Source organism: Oratosquilla oratoria, chromosome 5 (genome assembly GCF_046742065.1).
Source record: "Oratosquilla oratoria isolate Oo_2021 chromosome 5, ASM4674206v1, whole genome shotgun sequence".
NCBI lineage: Eukaryota > Metazoa > Arthropoda > Malacostraca > Stomatopoda > Squillidae > Oratosquilla > Oratosquilla oratoria.
The window spans coordinates 34994473-35013888 of record NC_134781.1 but is presented as its reverse complement, the minus strand read 5'-3'; the positions used below and the strand labels follow the sequence as shown (position 1 = coordinate 35013888).

The 19416-nt window shown below is 38.2% G+C and overlaps 1 protein-coding gene across 2 annotated transcripts in view; it reads right to left on the bottom strand.

Moving 5' to 3' along the window:
- Positions 1 to 16482, bottom strand: part of LOC143025457 (uncharacterized) — a 43686-nt gene extending 27204 nt beyond the window's left edge. The window contains exons 1-4 of one of the 2 annotated variants that reach the window (XM_076185147.1): positions 16152 to 16482; positions 12407 to 12638; positions 10819 to 10959; positions 4726 to 4877 (exon numbers count right to left, since the gene is read on the bottom strand). In XM_076185147.1, coding sequence (XP_076041262.1) covers positions 4726 to 4877; positions 10819 to 10959; positions 12407 to 12413 — 300 coding nt within the window. In that variant the 5' untranslated portion in view covers positions 12414 to 12638; positions 16152 to 16482. The remainder of the gene's footprint in view (positions 1 to 4725; positions 4878 to 10818; positions 10960 to 12406; positions 12639 to 16151) is intronic. The other variant, XM_076185148.1, reaches the window with a different exon arrangement.
- Between the last annotated feature and the right edge of the window lie 2934 nt (positions 16483 to 19416).

Genomic DNA, 19416 nt, shown 5'->3' with positions numbered 1-19416 from the left:
AACAGAGTTGCAAACTGGATACTAAACAAATGTATAGATGAACTAACAGGAAAAATATACAAAATAATTGAATGCTCACTCAAAGAAGGAAAACTACCAGGAGACTGGAAAAATGCCAATATAGTGCCAATATACAAAGGGGGAAATAAGGAAGACCCAACAAATTATAGACAGGTGTCCCTAACAAGCACAATAGTTAAAATTTGTGAATCATCAAAGATAGATGGACAAAACATCTGGAGGAGAATAATATATTAAACCCAAGACAATTTGGATTCAGACAAGGGAGATCATGTACCATTAATTTGATTTATTTCTATTCAAGATATATTGCAAGAAAAGGATGGCTGGGCAGACTGTGCCTTCCTGGACTTACAAAAGGCATTTGATAAGGTACCACATGGAAAATTGCTATATAAACTGGAAACAATAGAGGCATACATGGAAAACTATTGAATTGGATGGAGGACTTCCTACATTAAAGAAAAATGAGAGTAGTGCTCAGAGACATATATTCAAAATGGGAAGAAATGAGTAGTGGCATCCCACAGGGGTCAGTAATAATATTTGCTATCTATGTAAATGACATGGACGAAGGTATTGAAAGTTACATGAACTACTTTGCAGATGATGCAAACTTATTAAAGAGAATAAACTCCGAAATAGACTGTGACTCATTACAGAGCAATTTGAACAAAGTCTCAGAGTGGAGCAAGAGATGGGAGGTAGAATTCAATATCAAGAAGTGCAGTATAATTGAATTTGGGAAAAGCAAAAAGAGAATATCAGGACAGTATAAAATTGACAGAAAAGAAATGAAGAAAGTAAATTCAGAAAGGGACCTAGGAGTAATCATCACCAAAGACATGTCACCAGATAAAAACATATAAATAAAACAGTCGGAGAAACATACAATTTGTTGAGATCAATAAAGGTGGCCTTTAAATACCTGGATAAGGAAATGATTAAGAAAATATTACAAACACTGATAAGGCCAAAACTGGAATATGCAGCACTGATATGGTCACCCAGTACAAAAAAGAATATAAGAAAATTAGAAAGAATACAAAGAGCAACGACAAAGATGGCCCCCAACACTTTCAAACCTGACATATGAACAAAGACTGGCCGAACTGGAATTGCTGACCCTGGAACAAAGAAGAGAACAAGGGGACCTACTAACCATCTACAGTACAGAATTATGAAAGGAAAAGAACACCTTGATAGAGAGGACTTATTAAAGTGGGACAATGGAAAAATACAAGGACATGCAATGAAACTCAAAAAGGATAACTACAGAAGAGACCTGAAAAAGAACAGCTTCCCACACAGAGTGATAGATATATGGAACAAATTGGACAAAAAAACAGTGTGTGCAAACACAATACAAGAACTTAACCTCTTCACTCCGGGGCACATCTCACGTCTGACAGCATTAGCTGCCTGACGTGCGATGTTTCGTCATAATAATCTCATTATAAAATATAAAGTCAGTACTCAATCGTTCGTTCTCTTTCACCTGTGTATTTTGATAACCATAGAAAATTGATGAAGCCAGTTTAGAGAGAATGGAAATTACGTAGGTACAACTACAATAAATATAATGAAGATGCCGACATCGGCATCTTCGAGTACCCACTTGCTCCTCATGCCGCCTACGTAGGCGTCACCGTATGGAAGTGGTTAAGAACAAACTTGATCTTGCAAGATACAAAAATGGGTCACCACGAGCATAGTTCCCCTTCCCGTATAATACAACTAGGTAAATACATTCAAACTCCTCCTCTTTTTCTCTCCTATGTTCCCCGCCTCTGCCCTGCACAGTGCTGTCAGCACAATCACTCCCCCTTACAATCTCCTCCCAGCATCCACTCCCAAATGTCCACCTCCCCACACTCTCCAATCCCCCAAATAACCCACTCATCTCTCCCAACCCACACCCCACCTCCACCTCCACTTCTCCCCTCCCACCACATCTGCACCCAAGCATCCAAAACCATCCACCCCCTCCAGCTTCTCTCCCCCAACACTCACCTCCTGATAGCAATCTGATAGCACTACATAAAAACCAATAATACTGATAATACTTTGGACTTAGTATGATGCATATTTTTCTCAATAGTCTATATATATATACCAAGAGCTTTTTCTCTTTCATAAGGGAAGTAGCCAAGTGAAAGGCACATACCCAATCCCATCCATTCCAATACCCTCCTCCCTTTCATCTTAGCTCCTCATGGATGATGGATCATTCCTGTATCCTGCCCACTGCCCTAGGTCAGATATAATGTAGCAAGACACAGTATATCCACAGCAAGGCTACTTTACTTAATTGGCAACCCCCCTCTCCATCCCCTTATGCAGAAAAAGAGAAGATGGAGAGAAATCCCTTTGGGTTGTGTCAAAATATATATCATTTACACATAAGCATCCCTTAGTCCCTACCCCCCAATCCTTTGCCCCTCCCTTCCTTGCATAACAGTATCATCTATGCACAGCCACTCTCTACTCATCCCTATCTACTGTCTTCTCCCTTACTTGCTTAACCACTTCACTCCGGGCCAAAATCTCGCAGGCAGCATTAGCTGCCAGACGTACGATGTTGCGTCATAATACTCGCATTATAAAAAATAAAGTCACGGCTGTATCGATCGTTCTCTCTTTCACCCGTGAATTTTGATAACCATAGAAAATGTGATGAAGCCAGTTTACAGAGTATGGGGGTCACGCAGGTACAACTACAATAAATATAATCAAGATGCCGACATCGGCATCCTCGCGTACCCACTTGCTCCTCATGACGCCTACATAGGCCGTATGGAAGGGGTTAACAGACATTCCCCTCTTTCTCAATGCCCCCTTCACCTCATCTACCATCCCATTCTTGGTTGTCACCGTAAGTTCATTCCCTCCACCTCTGCCTTCCACACCTCTTTTACTAATCTTTCTTCATTCATTCTTTCCATGTGTCCAAAACATCCCAATACTATTTCATCAGCCCTATCTGTCATCTCCTTTTCCCCTCCCACTCTCCTCCTCATTTCTCACTCTATCCTAGTAACCCCTACCAAACTTCTCAGACATTTCATCTCAAACATATATATAAATGATATGGATGAAGGAGTGAAATGTTACATGAACTTCTTTGCTGATGATGCCAAACTACTTAAGTGAGTAAGCACAGAAGAAGACTGCAGATCTCTACAAGACCTAGACAAAATATGGAAATGGAGTCAGAAGTGTGAAGTGAACTTTAACATTAAGAAATGCACCATAATGGAATTTAGAAAAAGCAAAAATAAAATATTGGTCAATATATAGAATTGGCACCAAGGAAGTCAAAAAAAGCCGATTCAGAAAGGGACCTTGGAATAATTATCTCAAGTGACTTGACACATGATAAACATGTCAACAAACTAGTTGGAGAGACTTTTAACTTATTAAGATAAATGAAAGTGGCCTTCGACTACATGGATGAAGAAACGGTAAAGAAAATATTAATTACACTAATAAGACCTAAATTGGAGTATGCTGCGACACTAGGGGCACCTAGCAAAAAAAAAAATAAATAAAGCAATTACAAAGAATTCAAAGTGCAGTGACAAAAATGGCACCTACGCTCTCAAACTTGACATACAAAGATTGGATAAATTACATCTATCAACACTGGAACAGAGAAGAGAAAGAGGCAATTTGCTGACTATTTACAGAATTATGAAAGGGATGGAAGTTCTTGATAGAGATGACTTATTAAAATGGGACAGAAGAGAAACAAGAGGACACAAGAAGAAGCTAAAGAAGGACAGTTACAGAAGAGATTTGAAAAAGAATAGCTTCCCACACAGAGATTGATGTCTGGAACAAACTAAATGGGGAAACAGTGAGTGCCAAAACTATACAAGATTTTAAGAACAAACTGGATGTGGAGAGATACAAAAGCCGGTCACCATGAGCATAGCTCTCGTCCCATAAAATACAACTAGGTAAATACATTCAAACTTTTCCTCTCTGCCTCTCTTAAATTCCATGTCTCTCCCCCATTCAAAGCTGTTAGCTTTCCAATAATAAACTTCAAATATGTGGTTTAGTCTTAAACAGAACTGATCTAATATCTGAACTTAGAATGAGTACATTTCTAGTTTTGAACTTCATGTAGTACACTACCAAGAACCCAAATTCACACAACAAGATCATAGAAAAAGGAAGAAATACTGTACAGTGATAGCCCAAGTCACTAGTCTGATCTACTGTTCCTCAATAGCATAAAAAAATAATAAAAATAGAAAAAAATGCTAAGAGAATTATTTCTCAACTTCAGAAAAATGTCTTCTCTGTCGCCAACATCCTCAGCAACCAGAAATGGCTGCTTCAACAACAAAGTAATCTTTTCTAGAACTTCATTTTCATGGAAATAGTTAGTCACTGATGTCTTAAGTATAAACCAGTGATCCAGTGGAATGATTTCTTATCACAATTTTTACTTAAACTAATGCTGTTGTAAGACAAGTATGATTTTGAGTTATAATTGCTGGTTTTATCTCACTTCGGGTAATTATGGTACACTAGGTTTGAGAAATACTGCCCTAGGTAAATATTCAACTTATCTGTCATATAAGTTATAGATATCTATGTAAGCTGCAGTACAGACATCTAAAGAATTATAGTAAGAAAGAAGTATGTTATGACAATATTCTTCATACATTTCCAAAGAAATATCATTGATACCTGTTTCAATGCAGAGGTAGACAAAACAGGTGAGTCTTGCCGTAGTGCTTTGAGAGGCTGAGTGCGAGGTCTAGATTCTCGCTGTCTACAGGTGGCTTGGATTTCCTTCAATCTTCGTACATTTTCCTGAAGGTGATTAACACTCCCCTTTCCTGTGCATGGAAAATACAACTATATGAATATCTGAATGTATAACATACACACCCACAAGTAGTTTTCTACAGATTCCTAAAGGATGGAAAAGACCAATCTAAAACATTGAATAGATCAAAGGTTAGGTTAGGATCAATAGACAAGGTGATGGGGCCCTATGAGCATAGCTCCTTTCCTGTACATTACAATTACATAAATATGAGGAGATGAATGCTGTTATACTAAGGTGTTATAGGCAAAGATAGGGAATTAATGGTAATTGGATGGCAAGCATGGAAGGAGAGATGGTGAAAGGAGCACTGAAACAAGTGGATTTTTAGTGTAAAGGAAAATGCTGGCAAAAAAAGACAAGGTGATGGGGCCCTATGAGCATAGCTCCTTTCCTGTACATTACAATTACATAAATATGAGGAGATGAATGCTGTTATACTAAGGTGTTATAGGCAAAGATAGGGAATTAATGGTAATTGGATGGCAAGCATGGAAGGAGAGATGGTGAAAGGAGCACTGAAACAAGTGGATTTTTAGTGTAAAGGAAAATGCTGGCAAAAAAAGAAATACAAAGGAAGAAACAAAACTGCTTGAGTACAGAAAGAAAAAGGTGATCAATAAGATACAAAGACAAAAAGTAGATACAATTAAGAATAGGGAGGCTACTACTTAAGGTAATGAAATTGAATCATTTGTACTGAGGTAATATACAAATCACTTTTATTTTTGTTCATATAACTATCATTGGTTCTTTATATCTATTTTTTTTCTTTTACCTCAGTGCCCATGCAAATATAGAAAACAACTCGTGTCACAAATATCTGCATACCACCCATTACACCAGCCCTCCCAAAGTACAAACCTCAACTCCAAACAAATCAGTAGTGTATCATTATCAAGAAGCACTTCTCCAAAACACATTTCCAACCCTCAATAACAAAAAAACAAAAACAAAAAATGAAGGATAAAAGCTGACACAGATGCCACCCTTCCCTTTTCTAAAAAAAGATGTAGAAATCACTATAAGAAATAAATAAAAACTCCCATGCAGAAGGTCCAGGCAAGACCATATCAATACCAATTTTATACAATGCCCATAGCACTAAACCTTGAATATTTTCATTCACATCCTTTTATTTTCTATTCCATCCCACTGAATAATATCTATTACCTTACTATAGATTTTTCTAGGAAGAAACTGAACTGATGTCTTCATTGCATCAGTATGCAACTATATCACTTGTTTATAGAAGAAAAAGGGAGCTATCACCAATTGTTAGCTCTCCTTAAGTGAAAAGGTCAAGGAAAAGCAGTAAAAATATACGAGATATTTTAGGATTGCTCAAGAGACTGAATGTCAATCCCTTTGGGCTGAACCATCAAAAGGAAGTGTACTCAAGGGTTTTGATGTTCACTTCACATCCACTACCACTTGCCAGTACCAGTGGTGGTCCCTCCTATTGAGTGCTACTGAGACATTCTTGCTTCCAGGAATAAGGTCAGCCATGTACTCTAGACCTGCAGTAATAATAGCTGTTACCTAAAGTTTCATGGACTAGCACCCCATCATCCCATAATATGTCAGCAATGGTTAGTGGGCCCTCCCATAGCGCTCTCTGGGGAAAAAACAACAACTTTGGAATGCTCTCTGTATTGTATTAATGCAGATCTGTTTGTAAGTCAGCAGATAATAATATATATATATATGTATATATATATATATATATATATATATATATATATATAATATATATATATATATATATATATATATATATATATATACATATACATACATACATACATATACCAAAGGCTTTTTCCCCCTTCCACGGGGGGGTAGCCAAAGAGCAAAAGGCATAAAAACCACTCCCACCCATTCCATCCCCTACATAGTCCACTCCCCTCCACCCTCCCTCTCATCTTGGCACCTCTTGGATAATGGGTCATCCCTGCATCCTGTCCACTGCCCTGGGTCAGAAGCAGTGTCGCAAGAAGGCCGCTTCATTAATTCGGCGACCCCCCTCTCCATCCCCTCATGCAGAAAAGGAGAAGACTGGGAGAAATCCCCTCGGGCTGCGTCAAATTTCTCATACATACTTCCTCACCCCCCATCCCCCACCCACTCCCCCTCATGCATCACAGCATCATCTATACACAACCCTTCTCCATTCACCCCTATCTTCTGTCCTCTCCCATCCTTCCTCAACAGACATTCCTCTGTTTTGTAATGCCTCTTTTACCCCATCCATACATCTCATCCTAGGATGCCCCCTCATATTTACTCCTTCCACCTCTGCCTTCCACACCTCTTTTACTAATCTTTCTTCCCTCATTCTTTCCATGTATCAAAACCATCCTAATACTCTTTCATCAACCATATCTCCCAACCCCCTTTCCACCTGCATAGAGCTGATGGCCACAGGTGGTTGCTGCTGTTTGGCCCCCAACTCTTGGGGTTGGGGGGTGGTCCCACGACGTAACACTTCACCCCATACCATACAACACATAATGGAAGATTACATTATACACAATCATGCACGTGAACAACTCCCTTTCCATCCTTGTTCTCCTCTTCATTTCTATCTAGCCTAGTAACCCCTATCATACTTCTCAGACATTTCATCTCAAACACATTCAAACTCCTTCTCTCTTCCTCTCTTATGTTCCATGTTTCTGCCCCATACAGTGCTGTTGGCACAATCACTCCTTCATATAACCTCCTCTTAGTATCCATTCCCAGATGTCTATTTCTCATTACACTTTTTAATCCACCAAGGCATTTACTCGCTTCTCTCAATCTACATTCTACCTCCACCCCCACTCCTCCCTTTCCTGCCACATTCGTACCCAAGTATCTAAAACTATCCACTTCCTCCAGTCTCTCTCCCTTAATGCTCACTTCCAGCCTGCTGTCACTCTCTCCCCTTGTACATCTCATCACCTTACTTTTGCCCACATTTATCTTCAGCTTCCTTCTTTCACACACCTTCTCAAACTCTGCCACTAATTTCCTCAATCCCTCCTTTGATCCTGCTACAAGCGCAGTGTTGTCAGCAAACAACAACTGGCTTATTTCCCACTTTTCTCCATTTTCTTTAACCATCTCCAACCCCCTACCCACTACCCTTGCATTCACATCTTGCACCACCCCATCCATTTATAGATTGAACAGCCAGGGCGACATAACACATCCCTGATGAAGTCCCACCTTTACCTCAAACCATTCACTCTCTCCATTTCTAATCCTAACACAAGCTCTACTACTCTCGTAAAAACTCCTGACTGCTCTTAACAACTTTCCTCCTATCCCATATATCTACAGTACCTTCCTGTCTACCTTATTGTAAGCCTTTTCCAAATCCATAAAAGCCCAAAAAACATCCTTACCTTTTCCTAAACCTTTCTCACATACCTATCTTACCACAAAAATCTGATCTACACAACCCCTACCTGTCCTAAAACCACACTGTTCCTCACCAATTACTTCCTCTGTTCCTCTCCTAATCCTCTCAATCAAGACCCTCCCATAAGCCTTCCCAACTACACTCAACAAGCTGATCCCTCTGGAACTACTACACTCACACTTGTCCCCCTTTCCCTTGTAAAGTGGAATGATACAGGCACTCCTCCAGTCCTCCGGCACTCTACCCTCTCTTGAACAAACATTAAATAACCTCACCAGCCAGTTCACCATAACTGTACCTCCTTTCTTCAGACATTCTGCATGGCATTCATCCAACCCAGGTGCCTTACCTGCTCTCACCATCTTAACAGCTGCTTTCACTTCATCTTTCCCTATTTCTCCTCCATTTTCCTCACTCATCACAGTCATTTTCTTAGCGCTTCCCACTGTAACTATCTTTCCCTCCCTATTCTCCTTCACATTTAGCAACTCCCTAAAATACTCTGCCCACCTTCCTCTCACTGCCTTCTCTATCATTATCATCTCTCCATCTGCACCTTTTACTTTTTCTTCTCTACTTGATTCACCTCCTCTTCCTATCTTAATTTCTTTCCAAAACATCTTTTTATTACTTTCAAAATTTTCTGTCATACTCTTACCCCATTTCACATCTGCTCTCCTCTTTGCTTCCTTTATCTTATGCTTAATTTCCTTTCTCTTTACTTTGTACCTCTCATACGATTCCCTCGTCCTAATTTGTAACCAATCTATGAAAGCCTGTTTCTTCTCTTCTAAACCATTCTTTGCTTCCTCATCCCACCACTCGCTACCCTTCCTTCTATTTCCTCCTGCCCTCCTTGTTCCACACACCATCCTTGCACACCTTAGGACTCCCTCCTTGAACCATCCCCTTTCCCCCTCCACTCCTAGTTCTACTCTATCCTTCACTACCTCCCAATCCTCTTTCAACTTCTTCTTATACTCATTCTCCTTTTCTTTCTCATTTAAACAGTTCACTCTAAGTACCTCCCTACCTTCTGCCCTTTTCCTCTTTCTCCACCTATTCTCCACTCTCAATTTACCTTCCACCAAAAAATTATCTGATATTCCCCCACTCTCTCCCCTTAGGACATGTACATCCTTAACTCTTCCTACCATACTCCTGGTCACCACTATATACACGCTCCTCAACTTACGTTTGTTACATTCCGAACTATTCCATTAATGCTCCATCTGCCACCCTTCCATCCACCACCCTCTCCCATGTGTACTTATGCTTGACTTTCTTCCTAAACACTGTATTTGCTATCATCAACTCTCAAGACACATCTCCACCATCAATTCTCCACTACGATTTTTACCTGGAACTCCATACTTCCCAATCACTCCATCTATTGGTTTGTTTCCTACCCTAGCATTAAGGTCTCCCAATACAACTACATTGACATTTCTCCCTAATCCCTCTATGCACTCATTTAAATCTACCCAAAAAGCCTCCCTTTCCTCTATGCTCTTCTCACTACCAGGCCCATATGCACTTACAAAAACCCACATCTCCCTTCCCAGCTTCACCTTCATCCACATCAACCTTGATGAAACCTCCTTCCACTCCACTACACACTTACTTATCTCTTCACTTACTAGTATAGCCACCCCTTCTCTCCCTCGTCCCCTCTTCACTCCTGAGTACTTCCCAGCTACACTCCCAAACTCACACTTGCCCTTCCCTTTTATTTTAGTTTCACTCAAAGCCAGCACATCCATCTTTCTTATCACAAACATACTGTCTATCTCTTCCCTTATACTCTCATCTGTACCACATCCACGCCCATTAAAAGACCCAAACCTTAGGGTACTGGTTGGAAAACTCCAAGACCCTCTTATGCCTTTACTTTTTTTAGGAATGTCCCCTTTGGAGCTACAGGTAGCAGGACTCCTAATCCCATCCCCTGTTTTTTGTCACCTTTTACGACTCAAGTGGAAGGACTTGGTGGTAGCATTCTTTTCCCCACCACAGGGTAGGTGAAAAAAGGAAATGAATATTCAGAGAAACGGTACAGGACAGTAATGAGGGGTAGGGGGACAGCATAACGGAGGGACAGTCATAGTATAAAAGTTTTCCTCTATCACAGACAAAATGATGTGTGGCTCTGGTCCGTTGGGTCACCCCATATAGACCTTAAAGTATCAACTGCATGCTACTTTACCACAATAACATGCAGCCAATACCCCAGACAGGGAAATATACATATACATAAAATAAAATTGACAGATATCTTGGACCCACTTTGGAGACCGACTGGCAGTTCCTTGATAGAGTACCTCTTAGTGGATATAAGGATGTTGATGGATTTTAAAGATGGATGGTGGAGAAATTATATATTCTTTCTGAAATACATCCTTCAAAACCATCTCTTGTAAGTACCTACTGTAGGTTCCACTGTATTCCACTGTAACATAGGGCCTATGATAGCTACACAGTACTTAAAGTCTAGCTTATGTCTACAGTATTTGTGATAAATATACTTAGGAAGATAGAGTACTATTAATTCGCTCAGTAGGAAGAAGAGCTGTTCCTGATATGCCAATAGTTATTGAGCCTTGGTGACGATCTCTTATTTCCCTCCCCTCAGGTGAAAGGCCACGTCTCATTATGTTATCCATGACTTTTGGCAATTTTGCACCTGTAATGAAATAAAAACAAAACATAAAGAGTAAATACAACATATTCAAACACTAATACAAAGTGTATGATGAGTATGTACAATCCTAAACATTCAAATCCTTTAGCATTTCAATCCCATTTATGCACATGGTTCTGTTTCAAACACTATCTATATAGCAAGGGTTTTTCCCCCATACAAGAGAAGTAGCCAAGTCAAGAGGCAAGTACCCACTCCCACCCACCCACTCCACTCCCATTCATCACCCTTTTCAAACAATGCATATATAAAATTCCTGATTTAAATTACCCAATAGTCATACTTAGCTACCCAATGATTGATTTTCAATTAATATATTTCAAGTAAGAATACTATCCTTACAAAGATTTTTTTTGTCATGCAAATGTAAGTTACAAATACATTCTCATCTTTAACGACATGTATTGTACTGAGAACTGCACATAACCATTTTAGGATGAATAAGCTGCATTGAAATATAGTATACCCTCACTCATTCGCAGTTCACCGTTCGCGGCCCTGCATACTCGCGGATTTTGATCTCAAAGTTATTTTTCATAATTTCAGCAATTTCGCAAATTTCCAAGGACATTTTTTTTAGCAGAAAATGCTAACATTCACCCTAACAGGTAAATAATTTTAAAATAACAATGTCAGTTAATAAAAGATAAAAAAAAAAATAGAAAAGAGAAATGATACAGTATAACTGGTAAATAATTTTAAAGTAACAATGTCAGTAAATATAAAATAAAAAATTAGAAAAGAGAGATGATACAGTATAACTGGTAAAAACTTTAAAATAATAATGTCAGTAAATATAAAATAAAAAAATTAGAAGAGATGATACAGTATAAAGGGTAAATAATTTTAAAATAACAATGTCAGTTACGAGCATATCTTAGCATATATAATATCATACAAAGGTGTTTTAAAACTGCATCAACAATTCACGGATTTTCGGGATTCGTGGGAGGGGAAGGAACATAACCCCTGCGAAAAGCAAGGGGATACTGTAATACCTACTGACCTTCTACACACAGAAATCAAAGTACTTCCAAGCAAAAACATGAAAATTACCAGCACAATATTTCACACAAGATCTCTTGGACTCTCATTTATCACATCACATGATACAACCACAATCTGTAGTACAAAACAAAATCCACCTCAGCATCCTTCCTTGCCCAATAAAACATCCATAGAAAACATATACAGACACAGATCACATGACAGATCAATCAATTCCACAGTAAAACAAACACCCACAGACATACGCCCAGAAAAGAAAAAATACAAAGACACACAAGTATGCTGGCTCATCTCTGTCTGGGTGACCACCCAAAAACTGAAGTAATGTCAACAAAGAACTGGCCCAACTGAAAACACCATATGCCAGAAGTTCAAACACAACACAAAAAAACAAAGAGCACAAACAGTAATCTTACACTACCTAACATTAACTACACACAGTCAGTAGTACAATATTTCTCCTACTGGCCAATGCAGCAGCTGTTGCCGAATATCTTGGAGCCTACATTTCCTGCACGAGACCTACGACAATAAACTGAATTGACTGATTGATTCACAATACCAATCAATCTGTTGCCTCCATTCTCTTTTGCAGATCTGCAGTCACCAGTTTAGCCCATAAATCACTCAGTGAAGAGATTTTGTGGTGCTTTCTGGAATGAGTATAGGCCAGTATAATATTGTTTATATATTACATATGAGCACAACAAATTATTTCAGTCATCCTGTCCTGACTAACATATTTCCATTCTACTTTCCAAGACAAATAAGAACCACACTGGCTCAACTATATTCAGGTCAATACCCTGCATTTAAACAGTACCACTGGAGAATTAACCTGCCAAGTTGGCAACAGACCCCAACTGCCCCAGATGCAACCACTATACAGAAGAAAAAGAGCACCTCATTCTACACCCTATCCAGACAACAACATAAAATATCTTCAATGAGTAACTTATGGATTGAAATTGCGGCTAAGGTCCATTACCTGGGGGCTGCAGGCCTCCTGCATGTGGGATCTGGGTCAGCAGATTGATTGATTGATTCCTTACATGACATGTTTCAGTACTTGTTGAGTGGGTGTGGCCAGATGTAAATGTCTGATATGCTCCTTGTTTAAAGACTTATTATGGTGTTTAATGTCTTTAAAATATGACACTGAATGGTCATGATTAACTTTAAGATATTAATGGAGAATCATGGTTAATAATCATTAAGAAAATTGAGAACATCCACTTATTGTGATACAATGTCAGTAACATGATGTGTTTAAAAGTGCTTCAAAAAGGCAAGATCCTTCTCTCCTACAGAAGAGGAAATGAGGAAGCTGAAAAATGAAAATAACATAAACTCAAAATGCAAACCTACAGTATGTTCCAAGAAATCTTTGGAAAAGTAATGGGACTAAGTCCACATAAAAAGAAATATGAAAAAAAAATAGACAGGAAAAGAAAAAGGCTAAACTAATAATAAAAGTGGTAAATGATAGAGAATAATGTGCTGAGTTGTCAAATGTGAACTGTAAAGTGGAACCAGGTCTGCAAAAAGTGTTATGCAATAAATGGTCCAGTTGCAAGGCCAAATGTTCAGGAATGACAAATAAACATAATGACATGTTAGACAGTGAGAGTACTGTATATAAATACAATGAATGTGCCAGAAAAGAGGCATTACAATTAGTCAATTTGAACAACTTGAACAGTCAGTACAGACCTTATAAGAATGGCAGCAAGATCAAGATTGTAAGTTAAACTCTAACACTGTAAGCTTTGGACAACTAATACATGATAAATTAAATGAAAAGATAAACAGAAAAATGAAAACCAAGGAGACAATTAGCAAGTAAGCTGAAAGGAAAAACTCAGAACATATTTGCAATACTTATTACCAGTTTCAATTAAGATGTAAAAGCCCTTCATAAGAAGAAAGTTATAAAGAACAAAGTATATATTCAAATGAAAAATGTAAAGCATATTTTACAAGGTCATATGACAGAAGCTTTGATCTATCACTCAGTAATGCCTGGTCTAGAAAAGACCCATGGCTCCCAGGTAACTGGCTTTTGGCCACCAGGCAGGCCAAAAGGTCGCTCAGTTAAGCTAATTTGTTGTCGTCTATGGATTATATTAGTGCAAGGCAGTATAGGATGAGGTGTCTTCTGTGAGGCAGTTGTATCTAAGGCAATCTGATTCTATGGCCAGTCCTGTGTTGATACTGTCTTAAAGTTGGATGGTATCCTGAACACAAGCTTGAGAAGGATTTTTCTCTGGTGCTGATATCTGGAAGGTCTTGTTAAAGTATCAAGTTTGGTGGTCTACCTTGAAAAGCCAGTTTAGTGATCTGGGCATGAATGTGTTTCTGCATGGGAGTATTGTAAGGTGCAGGTGGTAGGTTGTTGTATACATCTGAGTCATAAGCTGCTGGAGTGTTTTTTTGTCCACACTCAGCTGGTAGTACTTGTATGATATAACGAGCTGGGTGGGTGGGGTTGTGGGCTCTAGCATAGAACTGTGTGCCTGTTATTTTTATATGATATTCTATGGGGAGGATTTTTAGTATTCATGTGCAGATGTCCTATTGGGGAGGTTTTGTTGCATCCAATTATTACTCTCAATGCTTCATTTTGTAAAGAGTCTGTTTATTTGGCTGGGTGTTGGGAGCCATGCTGAGTAAATGTAGTCAAAATTGATTCTTATGAATTGTTTGTACATAGTAATTAGTTTCCTTCTGTTGTCCAAAGCCCATGCTTACAATTGATTTGAGTTGGTTTGATGGTAAAAACAAACTGGGAAAAGAATAAAATGAGATTGAAAATTATAAAGAAATAAAAAAGATATAAATCTTAAAAAACATGAATTTATGCCTAAAGTATAAATGCCTAATTTATGCCTAATATATAATGCTTGCAAAGATGATAATGAGATTGTAAAAAGTATTCTACTAAAGAACAAATGGTTAGGGAATGTAAGGAAGATGGTAATTTCAAATTTGTGAAAAATAGCAAGGCTAGGAATGATGAAAAGCAACACTACATTGTAAAATATACTCCCAATATCAGAAAAGCAATTCAAAACTAAGGTGGCACATTATATGCCTCATGTGAGACAAATAAGTTATCTGACATTTATGGTATCTTTCCATGTTTTATGGGTCATGGTTTCAACAAGTGCCATAAACTGTACTAACAAGTACAAATGTGTAAAGATGTACCCATAACCACACATTTCCTTAATTAATGCAAGACAAACAAAAATAGACCTATGTTGACACATTGACATGACAAAATCATTAAATGTTGAGGATATCATGATGAAATAACAAAACTCAATAACATAATAGACCATGGTTTCTAGGAAATAGATTATAGTTTTATCAATATTCAGAAAGTCTGAGGTAAAACAGATTCTAGAATTAAAGTAATCTAAGAAAGGTCTTGAACCACTTCAGTACAACTTAAATTTTCACATGCAGCATCAGCAGCCACATGACATGTAATGCATCGCATTATAAAATATAATTATTGCTGTATTACTCATTCTCTTTTACTCTGAGTAATAATAAACACAGAAAACATGATCAAACCAGTTCACAGAATCCATGGGTAACTCATGTACAGATTGACCTCTCATTAACGGATGTTAATTAGCTGTGTTTTTGGTGTTATTGTTTAGTGCTGTGCAATCACTATGCCACCCAAAAACCACTCCAAATCAATGAATTATTCACATCAATGGACACCGTTACCCCCCTTTTAGTCCGTTAATGAGAGGTAGTACTGTACAACTAAAAAAATATATATGTATAATCAAGATGCTGACTCCGACATCCTCGTGTACCCACTTGTGCCTCATGACACCTATGTAGGTGTCATCATATCGAAGTGGTTAAAAAAATTCTACTACATCCACTACAACTAATATACCTGAAATTTCTGAATAACACACAAAGTATGGAATTAGGGCAGTGAAATTGAAAAGTATTACACAGCTTATAAATACATATTATAAAAAATAAAAGCTCCTACAGATAAGGATACTTAAATTTTTGTGAGAGGCTGAAAATAATAAAATAAACAGACTGCGCTCTACAGGTTGATGTGTTTTCACACGATCTCGGGTCTGAACAACATAAATAAATTTTACTTGTAAGCTTAATCTTTTACTCACCTATATAAAGGTGGTTGTGACACAGTGGTCACTTGTAATGTCAGAAGACAATAAGGATACACATCTTCAAATGAGAATATTGGATATCAATATCGAGGCTACAGCCTACACAATGACAGTCACAGTGACAATGTACAGCAGTCGAAGTCAGGTTACACAAATGCACAATTAGCCACCGAAATACTGGTTTATGTAATTTTCCTTCCAATTTTCTTTATCAACCAAGAAATGGTGTGGCAGCGTCATTGTCGTTTACACTTTACAAAAGCAGTGTAACAACGTAGAAAATAAACAACAAAATTTTCCACCACTCGCCATGTTTACGTTTCAACGTTGGTAGTGGTTGCTATGGTGACTAAAGTAACAACACTCAGTTAAAGAAAACTAAAATATTTAGGGTAAAACTAATGCATTGACTATATTCCCTCTATTGTTTTCAAGTCGACCATATATACACACGAATATTTCTTTATCTATTTCATGGTTTATTAACTCTAATTTGAATAATCTAGATAATGCAGTTATTATAGATGTAGCCTCAAACTGAGGAATTCCGTGAATATTAAGGTGAGTGATGACCTAGGAGAGGTGAACTGGAGAAAAATGAATGAAAACAGAACCTCAGAAGAAATGCTAAATATACTAATGAGGGCTTGCGAGGTGTCCTGTAAAAGATTATTCCGGCTAAACGTAGAAAAGGTGACAGAAACTTCATACCCCGGATAGAAAAATCTTAATGAGGAGGCGTAGTAAGCTAACTAAAAGACTCATGTACAAGCCAAATCCAGTAAATAACAATCAAAACATAAAAGAAAAGATCAAAGAACTAGAATACAAACTTAAAGAGTCACATGAAAAACAGAGGATATATGAAGAAAATAAAGAAATAGAGTCGATAAAAGTAAATCCCAAATATCTTAATGCATACGCACAAAAGAAACTGAAGACACGAGTTAAAATTGGTCCACTTGGAAAAAGACAATGGTGAACTAGTGAATGACCCAACCATAATTGCAGATATACTGGAAAGACAGTGCAAAAGTTTGTTTAGTGTACCAGGACCTGAAAAGGGTGTAAGAAACCCAACAGATTTCTTTGAAATAGATGGGATGAACAATTTTTTTTTAAATGACATAAAATTTACATTTGAGGACATTATAGAGGCCATCAATGAACTCAAACCAAACTCAGCAGCAGGCCCAGACAACCTACCGGCAATGGTCTTAAAGAAATGTAAAAAGGCGATAGCTGCTCCGATCAGTATAATATGGAGAAAATTACTAGAAGACGGTACCTTACCATCGGTATCAGGACAACTGCCCCCGGGACAACTGCCCCCAGGACAACTGCCCCCGGGACAATTGCCCCCGTAGGACAACTGCCCCCGTAGGACAATTGCCCCCGACAACTATCCCCTGGACATTTGCCCCGACAACTACCTCGACAATTGCCCTTGAATTTGTTGCCAATTACGTAATTACTTTCTAGTAATTTCCTGAGTAACTATTTATAAAAAAAAATCTTCATAGAGAAATGGTAGTAAATAAGAACTATCAAAACAATGTTTTATTATTGTTAATAAAAGTACATGATTTTAAAAAGATAATATTATATACTCAAATTTGTTGCTATTTACGTAATTACTTTCTAGTAATTTCCTGAGTAACTATTTATAAAAAAAATCTTCATAGAGAAATGCTAGTAAATAAGAACTATTAAAACCAATGTTTTATTATTGTTAATAAAAATACATGATTTTGAAAAGATAACTTTATATACTCAAATTGGTAAAAATAACTCGGGTACAATCTTAAAAGTACCGTCTCCAAACCAATTATCTGATTTCTCCAGTAGGCTAATGATTGTTGATGTTGAAAATAAAAGGAGACGCTGCCCAACCAATCCACTATCATAAAGAAGAAAATCTTCACCATTAGACGTTTTCTTGTACTCGGAAGGAATGACCATGCCTGCTAGGTTTGATAGGATGGGATGAGGAGCACCGGCAGCATGTTTGTAGCGCCTTATTGCACGACGAATATGCCTCACAGGTGGTAGTTGAGTTGCAGCACCATTTGATATCGACTCAATTGTTTGGTAAATTATTTGCTATGCAGTCTCTTCGGTAGCAATAGATTTAGCCTTTATTTCCTGTTGTACCAACAAGACTTCACGGCGGGGTTGGTCAACAGCATGGGTGTGATAATTTACATGGCCAACTACTTGATTTTCACAAACTTTTACTTTGGCTTTGCAGTTATTATGGCGACGTTTTTCACGTTCATAAGATGTAACATTATTTGCCAATTCCTTCTGCTTCACATAGATGTATCCTTCATAAATAAGCTTCATTTTTCCTCGTTCACTTCGGACGAACTCCATTATGGGTTATGTCACTTCTTATATTTCTGAATAGACACTGGATCCTTCTTTCTTTTTAAGCCTATAGATATGCAATTGACCGATTACCAAATTAGGAAGTAGCTACATAAATGGTAATAAATTCAGGAAATAGCAACAATTATTTCTTAAATGACCGATTATGTAACCGTTACTTAATTAGGCAATTACTAAAAAGTAATTACGTAAATGGCAATAAATTCCAGGGCAATTCTCCATGGGGCAGTTGTCCGGGGGCAGTTGTCCTACGGGGGCAATTGTCCCGGGGGCAGTTTTCCCGGGGGCAATTGTCCTGGGGGCAGTTGTCCTAGAACCCTTACCATCAACACTTAAAGAAGGCCTAATTACCCCCATTTTCAAAGGAAGTTCAAGGAGTATGTTATCCAATTACAGGCCGGTTTGCCTCGCCTCCCACATCATCAAGGTGTTTGAGAGGGTGGTTCGGAAGTCCATAGTAATTTTTTTGGAAAGTACTGGCCAGTTCAACCCGAACCAGCATGGCTTTCGCAGTGGTAGATCATGCCTTTCCCAACTTCTGGACCATTATGCAAATGTACTTGAGAAGGTAGCAAGTGGGGAGAACATAGACGCAGTGTACCTGGACTTTGCAAAAGCATTTGGCAAGTGTGGCATTAATGGTAAGCTCGGTATTTGGCTCAGAGACTTTCTTCATAATAGAAAACAGAAAGTGGCAGTGGAAGGCACACACCCCAAAGGCTCGACAGTGATCAGTGGAGTGCCACAAGGTTCAGTGCTCGGACCACTCTTATTCCTAATCATGGTCAGTGACATAGACAAAGGTATAGCTGACTCAAAGGTAACATCATTTGTGGATGACACTAGAATATCCCGAACAATATGTACT